At 46.8% G+C, this 10,000-nt stretch overlaps 1 protein-coding gene across 1 annotated transcript in view; it reads right to left on the bottom strand.

Annotated features, from left to right (window-relative positions):
- anapc1 (anaphase promoting complex subunit 1) overlaps positions 1-10,000 on the bottom strand; it is a 63,781-nt gene that overhangs the window by 19,413 nt on the left and 34,368 nt on the right. Inside the window, exons 28-31 of the mRNA XM_080549126.1 lie at positions 6,127-6,398; positions 2,561-2,795; positions 1,802-1,893; positions 593-727 (exon numbers count right to left, since the gene is read on the bottom strand). Of these exons, the coding sequence (XP_080405252.1) occupies positions 593-727; positions 1,802-1,893; positions 2,561-2,795; positions 6,127-6,398 (734 nt within the window). The remainder of the gene's footprint in view (positions 1-592; positions 728-1,801; positions 1,894-2,560; positions 2,796-6,126; positions 6,399-10,000) is intronic.

A 10,000-nucleotide genomic window follows, 5' to 3' on the forward strand; every position in this document is an offset into this window, starting at 1 on the left:
AATAGCGATTTCTTTGTTATGCTTGTTGTAAATAAAAGTTCTAGGATGCATTGAAATGACATTAAACTAAGATAATAAGATGGTTATCATCATTTTTCAAATCTTTATTAATAAGTTATTACAGAAACAGTAAGTGACATTTTCCGAGAGCGAAATCTGTTGTGGTATTTAAAAATGGTGGTTAGCGATGAACTCTATGAACATGGGATGACGATTTCCATTGACCAATCAACGGTCTGCAGCGTCACACGTCACACACAGCCTGGCAAAAAAGTACCGAAAGTACCCCTCTCGAACTGGAACTAAAAACGTCACGGGTACTATGGCCCGGTACGGCTCGGTTGGCAGTGGAGATAAGGAAAACGAACCGGGTCGGGCTGGCCCGGTAGTGGAAAAGCGCTATAGATCTATCAAAAGCAGTTTGCTCTATCAGACCTTCATTTTGTCAGAAAACACTTTCACCTCCTAATAAAACAGTTTGTGGGACTTTTAAAAAAATAAATTATGAATAAGAAAAGTTGCATTTGTGGTGCACTGGGGGGTTTTGGTGTGTAGCAGTTTCTGAAGACGTTTTTTTTGTTCTTGTCATAACCTTGATCTGGTAGCTGGGGGACTTGTGCTTCTCTCTGTTGATGCCAGCGTGGGTACGGCGGTGCCCCCCCACCATGTACTGGTACAGCTGCTCTGGGACGTTCAGGTCCGTCATCCCTATCAGGTTACTGCCATGCTGTAGGGAGGAGGGGGGGGGGGAGGATGAGAGAATGGTGGAAGGGCATTCACATTCAGGCACTGTCAGAATCGCTCCTCTTCCGCTTTCTCAATAATGCATATAGCCTGAAACACATGGGAAACCTACATTGGGATGCACTCAGTTGACCTAAAACATTAAACATTTCCACGTGTTATATTCTCACTGTACACACAGAGCACTGTGTGTGTGTGTGTGTGTGTGTGTGTGTGTGTGTGTGTGTGTGTGTGTGTGTTTGCATGCACACCTTGTTGTGATTATGATGATTGTGATTACCGCTATTACGTTGCGCCACAATATGGATTTTGAGTCAATCAATTTTTTATTTTAATAAAAACATATTGCCTCTCGAGGTTCACGAGGTCACGGGAAAAAAATAAACGTTTAATATGTTGACCTATTTTTTAATGTTGATTAAGAGCAAGAGGACGATGACCAATTGGTTAAAAATGAAAGGGGGCTCTGTCGTTTGGGTTCAAAAACCGCGACCTCGACCAACAAACAATATCATGGAAGTTGTGTCGCCGTGTTGTTTTAGTCAAAGGTGGAAACACCAGCATTCTGTTAAACCACCTGTATAGTCAATATGAGGAAAGCACCCGAATGCGTGCAACAGTTAGCCCAAGACTGCGCACAGAGACAAGCGCGACTCCCACTCAGCAAAAGTCATTATTCGCTGCAGGTACTCGCTATGACAAGACTAGCAAAAAAAGAAAAAAGAAAAAAGAAAATGTGTTTTTTTCCCCTCATATATAGATATCATCTGGACAGTGGAAAATATCATGATATGGATTTGAGCTCATATCGCCCACTCCTGCATGCGTGTAATTTTGCCATTCAGCAGACACTTTTAATCCAAAGCGATTTACAATTACGAATTACAGGGACATTCCCCCTGGAGTAACTGAGGGCTAAGTGCCTTACTCAAGGGCACACTAGTAGTGGTGTGGTTTTCAGGCGGGATTTGAACTCGCAACCTTCCGATCACAAGTCCAACTCACTATCCACTAGACCACCACTACCCCAGCGTGTGTCTTCTCTCTCTCTACTCACCCCCAGACAGACCATGCCCAGGGCCAGACCAGCAGCCAGGGAGTAGGACTCCCTGTCTGTACAGTACTCCATCTCAGGACCAGGGGGGCGACCTACAGGAGGAAGAGACATCATCTGTTTACTACCCAGGCCTGGATTATTGGTCATAAATTGGGCCAGGAGTTTTTCCTGATCTTCAAATCAGAGACCCTATAAATAAAACAGATAGATGATATCGATTCCAAAATTACATTAACAATTATCCTTGCATTAAGATGGACTCGATTCAACGTATTGAGTGATTTGTTGATGACATTTTTGCTTTTTTTGCTCATTTTAAGAGTGTCATAGCAAAGGGTATGAAGACTTATGCACATGAGACATGACATTTCTGTGTTTCAATTTGAATACATTCGTAGAAATCTCTCATTATGGTGTATTGTGTGTGGATTGATGCCAATTTTTGTTCATTTAATACATTTTAAATTGAGTCTATAACACAACAAAATGTGGAAAAAGTGAAGCAGTGTGATGACTTTCTAATAGTCACTATATCTAATTTTTGCCATTCAGCAGACACTTTTAATCCAAAGCGATTTACAATTACGAATTACAGGGACATTCCCCCTGGAGAAACTGAGGGCTAAGTGCCTTACTCAAGGGCACATTAGCAGTGGTGTGGTTTCAGGCGGGATTTGACCTCACAACCTTCTGATCACCAGTCCAACTCACTATCCACTAGACCACCACTACCCCATCTGTATCTGCTGCATCACTGACCTATCTCTGCCAGCAGGACCTCTGCGTTGTGCCGGTGCCCGGTGCCCTGGTACACCAGTCCGATGCCGACCACGGCCGCCACCTGCACGTTGTGTGGCACGTCCAGCTCTGTGGAGGTTGGCGGGAGCAGTGCTGGGATGTGGATGCTTAGCAGACGGGTGATTGACATGTCCATGGTGCCCAGTTTGGCCGCCGATACGCCCAGTAGCAACCCGATGCTCGTCATCTCGTGACCCTGCGGAGAGGGGAGGGGGTGGGGGAGACAGGGGAGGGGAGGAGAGGAAAGGGGAGGAGAGAGAGATTTTAGGAGTAGAGTCTCTCTTCTTGTCAAGGAGCAGTATGGGCTGATAGTGACGACCGTAGACAAGGGAGGAGAGAGGGCAGCTGGGTCGGTGGCCATCTTTCATTAGTAATTTTTTTTTGCATTTGGTAAGTAAGTGAATCATCTATCCACCGGTCTTAGTAGGAAAAAGTAATCACATTTTTTTTTTAAGTTATTTTTTCTGAGTGGGGCAGTCCCACTCATATTTTTCATTTTATTGATAGACATAGTAGAGATTCAGACAGGAAGGATGGGTGAGAGAGAGAGAAGGGATGACATGCAGGATATGTCCCCGGCCGGAATCGAACCGGGAGCCCTGCGGTTACATGGTCAACGCTTAACCCACTACGCCACCTAAGAGCCCTGGAAAAAGTAATCTAAGCTCAATCCAGGGGTCATCGTCAGTCGTTGTGCTAGAAGAAGGACTTCTTTTCTTCTTTTCATACACAGCAGAATGGGATTCTCCATGTTTACTAAATGCACTCAGGCATCAGGAAAGACTGAGGTGTCTACATGGAGCTGCTATACAGATCAGATTGATTTTCTTGACATTATTGCTGAGTTCGCATAAATGTGGACCTGCGTTAGGGCTAAAGATGTAACGGCTGTTCATCACAATAAAGTTTGTTTCGCGTCCCCCACTCCCCTTTAAAATCTGCTAAAGAGCAGAAGAAATCAGTCAGCATGCGTGAAAAGGAGAGAAGGAGCGCAATTTAACCCTGCGCTACGAGGGGTCCTCCTCTCCCTCACTCAAGCAGTACACTGTACTTACAGAGAGGGCAACAGAACTGTGATCCTGTGAGATATGGAAATTATATAATGAGCACACTGGCAAAAAACTGTACAGCGGTGTACTCTGTTGTTGCATGACTCAATTGACTAATTTAATATATATTACTAAGAAAACGATACTTCTTTTTACACATCAATCAAGTTGAACTGTGTATCTTTCTTTAGAGTACAGCAGCTGACCTTTTGAAAGCATCAGACACACGTTGTGATCAAACAAAGGCTAAACTGTTGTGATCAAACGTATAGTAGTAGGCTAATCTCTTCTGATAAACAGGATAAGCTTGTGAGGAAACAAGAAGAAGTAGTAGTAGTAGAAGAAGAAGCGTGCTCTAGAAAACATCCTGTGAAGTTCCTCAGAACAGAGAAACAGAGAGATGTGATGGATAAGTACCGCAAGGCCCGTCTATGGCTGGCCTAACTGGAAAGTAGAAAGTCTTACAAGAGTCACGGCCTGGGAGAAGTCAGAGTGAAACTGTGCTCGGGCTACCACAGAGGCCTTCCCACTTTCATGTCGAAAAAAAAAGAACAGGATGCTAAAGAGCCCCGATTCTGCTAAAACCCAACGTGTTAATCTTCACAGCTCCAAAAACGATGAATGTGAAACAGTACTCCACTACCAGTCAAGCCCAGAGTTGTTGATGGTTTCTATTCTCTGAACGAGGATTGCAGAAGTGACATGTTTGAGACCGATTCGTCAGAAGTGTGTCTGGGGTTGTGGTCAGAGAGAGAACGTCGAACGTGGCTATTTGTGAGTAGAAATTGTACACATTGTATGTGTGTGTGTCTCTCTCTGTTAGTTTCAGGTTACATATATTTTCCTTACACGCGTATTTTTTCAATATATTTACAAATATATATTATTACTAATAGAAAGGTCATCCAAAAGATTTACAGCTAGTGTTGGTAGTACAGCTACAGTTTTAATGACACCATCAAATCTCCAATTATAATCGAGTATTGTTGTTTTTCACCCACCCACTAGAAGTGCGTTGAGAGCAATACGTTTATGGCTGTGAGGTCTATGGTAGGCTGTGAGGTCTATGGTAAATTGAGAGGTCTATGGTAGGTTGAGAGGTCTATGGTAAATTGAGAGGTCTATGGTAGGTTGAGAGGTCTATGGTAAATTGAGAGGTCTATGGTAGGTTTCAGATTTTGTGAGTAGGAGTCCAAGTAATGTGACTCTAGATGCTAGTCGTCTATCTGTACAGTATAGTACAGTGGATTGTGTACATAGCCTTTATTTATGTAAACCAGCTCCTTCACTTCTTGTGATTTTTTTTAAAAGTTTTTTTTTTTTTTTTTCTTTCCTAACACCAGGGGAGCCACCCCTCCTAAATTTCGTTGTTTGGTACCTGTACTGTAGCAATGACAATAAAGACCATTCATTCATTCATAGACTCTGACCCTCTCAGGTGTGTGTGTGTGTGTGTGTGTGTGTGTGTGTGTGTGTGTGTGTGTGTGTGTGTGTGTGTGTGTGTGTGTGTGTGTGTGTGTGTGTGTGTGTGTGTGTGTGTGTGTGTGTGTGTGTGTGTGTGTGTGTGTGTGTGTGTGTGTGTGTGTGTGTGTGTGTGTGTGTGTGTGTGTGTGTGTGTGTGTGTGTGTGTGTGTGTGTGTGTGTGTGTGTGTGTGTGTGTGTGTGTGTGTGTGTGTGTGTGTGTGTGTGTGTGTGTGTGTGTGTGTGTGTGTGTGTGTGTGTGTGTGTGTGTGTGTGTGTGTGTGTGTGTGTGTGTGTGTGTGTGTGTGTGTGTGTGTGTGTGTGTGTGTGTGTGTGTGTGTGTGTGTGTGTGTGTGTGTGTGTGTGTGTGTGTGTGTGTGTGTGTGTGTGTGTGTGTGTGTGTGTGTGTGTGTGTGTGTGTGTGTGTGTGTGTGTGTGTGTGTGTGTGTGTGTGTGTGTGTGTGTGTGTGTGTGTGTGTGTGTGTGTGTGTGTGTGTGTGTGTGTGTGTGTGTGTGTGTGTGTGTGTGTGTGTGTGTGTGTGTGTGTGTGTGTGTGTGTGTGTGTGTGTGTGTGTGTGTGTGTGTGTGTGTGTGTGTGTGTGTGTGTGTGTGTGTGTGTGTGTGTGTGTGTGTGTGTGTGTGTGTGTGTGTGTGTGTGTGTGTGTGTGTGTGTGTGTGTGTGTGTGTGTGTGTGTGTGTGTGTGTGTGTGTGTGTGTGTGTGTGTGTGTGTGTGTGTGTGTGTGTGTGTGTGTGTGTGTGTGTGTGTGTGTGTGTGTGTGTGTGTGTGTGTGTGTGTGTGTGTGTGTGTGTGTGTGTGTGTGTGTGTGTGTGTGTGTGTGTGTGTGTGTGTGTGTGTGTGTGTGTGTGTGTGTGTGTGTGTGTGTGTGTGTGTGTGTGTGTGTGTGTGTGTGTGTGTGTGTGTGTGTGTGTGTGTGTGTGTGTGTGTGTGTGTGTGTGTGTGTGTGTGTGTGTGTGTGTGTGTGTGTGTGTGTGTGTGTGTGTGTGTGTGTGCGTACCTTAGTCAGGTAGTCGTGGATATTGAGTGTGGCTAGTTTGGTGAGGTGTCCGTTAAGGCCCAGGGCCATGAGGAAGCCGGCGTATTCGTTGGCCAGCTCCGGGCTCTTGGGTTTGTTGTAGGCGATCCACGCTGAGTCCACCTGGGAGGCCGGAGCGATCTTCAGACCCGCCGCCACCCCGTTATGGAAGCTGGACCAGCTGGTCATGTTGGGGGGGACGTCGATGTTCCCACTGTTCAGATCGACCATGATGTTCCTGGGGGGGGCGCGACCTGACAAACCAAAACACGAGGTAGGACGAGACAACATATAGATACATTGTGACGTTAGAATTATAAGGTTCTATCTCCATTTTTACATAATCTGATCCATTAGGTGTTTATTAATGCCTGTGTGGTGTTATTTTTAAAATGTTGAATTTTTTTTGTTAGTAATTCATAAAATACAAAGGTTCCATCTCACAGAACATAATGGAATGTAAAAACTTTGACGCTCAATATCTCTGAACTGCCCTAAACGGAGATAGAACCTTATAATTCTAAACGGAGATAGAACCTTATAATTCTAAACGGAGATAGAACCTTATCATTCTAAACGGAGATAGAACCTTCTCATTCTAAACGGAGATAGAACCTTATCATTCTAAACGGAGATAGAACCTTATCATTCTAAACGGAGATAGAACCTTATCATTCTAAACGGAGATAGAACCTTCTCATTCTAAACGGAGATAGAACCTTCTCATTCTAAACGGAGATAGAACCTTCTCATTCTAAACGGAGATAGAACCTTCTCATTCTAAACGGAGATAGAACCTTCTCATTCTAAACGGAGATAGAACCTTATCATTCTAAACGGAGATAGAACCTTATCATTCTAAACGGAGATAGAACCTTCTCATTCTAAACGGAGATAGAACCTTCTCATTCTAAACGGAGATAGAACCTTATCATTCTAAACGGAGATAGAACCTTCTCATTCTAAACGGAGATAGAACCTTCTCATTCTAAACGGAGATAGAACCTTATCATTCTAAACGGAGATAGAACCTTCTCATTCTAAACGGAGATAGAACCTTATCATTCTAAACGGAGATAGAACCTTATCATTCTAAACGGAGATAGAACCTTATCATTCTAAACGGAGATAGAACCTTCTCATTCTAAACGGAGATAGAACCTTCTCATTCTAAACGGAGATAGAACCTTATCATTCTAAACGGAGATAGAACCTTCTCATTCTAAACGGAGATAGAACCTTCTCATTCTAAACGGAGATAGAACCTTCTCATTCTAAACGGAGATAGAACCTTATAATTCTAAACGGAGATAGAACCTTATCATTCTAAACGGAGATAGAACCTTCTCATGAAAATGGCGCCGGTTGGGTGGCTGCCAGTGAAACAGCTCAGTCTTACTTCTACTTTTTAGCCCTTTTTTAGCCCTTTTCAACCTTTTATTTCAAACTTTTATCTTTTATCTTTTAACCGGAGTGCTCAATATGTGCCTGATAAACGGAGGAATGCGGGTGTATTCCAGAGAGGAGCTCATTGCCTTTAGGAGTCGAGCCGCCGCCGCCCCCCCTACAGGAGTGCCCAGCGAAATAAGGACACGCAGACGGGGAACTAGGGCTGGCGCGTACGTGAGGGCGAGGAGAGACAGACAAGCAAATAGGACCTGCCTGCCGTCTGTTCTTATGGGGAACGTAAGGTCGCTGGTCAACAAGGCTGATGAGCTCTCTGCTCTGATGAAGGGACAGGGGGAATATGGGAAATGCAGCCTGCTATTCCTGACGGAATCCTGGCTGAATCCTGGTATACCAGACGGGGCGATGGAACAAGATGGTTTCACAATGGTCCGCGCGGACAGAACGAGAAACAGCGGTAAGATAAAAGGAGGCGGGATCGCTGTGTTTGTTAATTCCAAATGGTGCAAGCCAGGTCATATCACTATCAAAGAGCAAGTCTGCACTCCAGACATAGAACTGTTGGCGCTAGGTTTGAGGCCAGATCTCTGTCCGAGAGAGTTTTCACATGTTGTGGCTGTGACTAGTTACATTCCACCAAGCGCGAACCCGGCGCGCGCAAATGACGTCATCCATTCCTGTATCGCGGGGATACAGACCGCTCACCCAAACGCATTTATCATTGTGAATGGGGACTTCAACCATGTAAATATGGAAAAGACATTGACGGATTTTACCCAGTATGTCACATGTAAAACAAGGGAGAACAAAATACTAGACAAACTATATGCCAATGTGAAGGGAGCCTACACATCCACTGCCCTCCCGCCACTAGGGGCATCCGATCACAATATGGTCTGGATGGAACCAACATACACCCCTATCATAAAAAGGCTGCCTATCACCACCAGGACTGTCCAGCAATGGTCAGAAGACGTGGAGGAGGAGCTGAGGGCGTGTTTTGAAACAACCGACTGGGGGATGTTCCAGAGAGTCCACGGGGAGGACATAGATGGTCTGCTAGACTGTGTCACAGACTATATCAAGTTCTGCGAGGAGAGCATCGTCCCCATTAAAAAGGTACGGTGCTTTCCTAACAACAAGCCGTGGATAAATGGGAACATCAAGAACCTTCTGAAAAGGAAGAGGAGGCTGTTTAAGGCAGGGGACACTGAGGGAGCCAGGGCCACTCAGAAGGAGGTGAAGAAGGAGCTGAGAGCAGCCAAAGAGGAATACAGGAGGAAATTGGAGGGCGGGCTAGAGGCCCACAGCTCCAAGGAGGTGTGGAAGGGCTTCAAGAAGATCACGGGCCACAAGCAGCCACATCCTGTGGTGGAGGGGACCCGAGAGCAGGCAGATGACCTGAACTGCTTCTTTAACAGGTTTGACCAACCATCCCCCTGCCACCCCCCACAGCCCCCGACCCTGTCACAGCCCCCGACCCTGTCACAGCCCCCGACCCAGCCCCCGACCCTGTCACAGCCCCCGACCCAGCCCCCGACCCTGTCACAGCCCCCGACCCAGCCCCCGACCCTGTCACAGCCCCCGACCCAGCCCCCGACCCTGTCACAGCCCCCGACCCAGCCCCCGACCCAGCCCCCGACCCAGCCCCCGACCCAGCCACCGACCCAGCCCCCGACCCTGTCACAGCCCCCGACCCAGCCCCCGACCCAGCCCCCGACCCTGTCACCCCCCCCATCCCCCTGTCACCCCCCACAGCCCCCGACCCTCTCCTCCCCTCTCCAATGTACCGCACCCCTGGCAACAGTAGCCCCCACTCCCCCTGACACCCCAGCAGCACCCCAGCAGCAACTGCCTCCCCTTACCAACACCAGGAGCCAGGGAGCATGCTTCACACCTGGAGACACCGGTACTCACAGCTTTATAACATCTGAGCAGGTGAGAAGGCAGCTTTCCAGGGTGAATGTGAACAAGTCCAGAGGTCCAGACAACATCAACCCCAGGGTTCTGAAGGTGTGTGCTGGAGAGCTGGCGGACACATTCCAACATCTCTTCAGTCTATCTCTAAGACTGAGGAGGGTGCCACAGCTCTGGAAGACCTCTTGCATCGTCCCAGTGCCAAAGAAGGGACGGCCCAGCACCCCAAACGACTACAGACCTGTCGCCCTGACACCACAGGTCATGAAGATCCTGGAGAGGCTAGTGCTGCAACACCTTAAGCCCCAGGTGAAGGACTTCCTGGACCCCCGGCAGTTTGCATACCAGGAGAGCATGGGGGTGGAGGACGCCATCATTTACATGCTGCACAGGGCCTACACACACCTGGAGAGGCCACAGAGCATGGTGAGGACCATGTTCTTCGACTTCTCCAGTGCATTTAACACTATCAAGCCATCACTGCTGGCTGACAAACTAGCAGTGATGTGTGTGGAGGACTCCCTGACGGCTT

The sequence above is a fragment of the Nansenia antarctica genome, assembly GCF_963989245.1.
Source record: "Nansenia antarctica genome assembly, chromosome: 19".
NCBI classification, from domain to species: Eukaryota; Metazoa; Chordata; class Actinopteri; order Argentiniformes; family Microstomatidae; genus Nansenia; species Nansenia antarctica.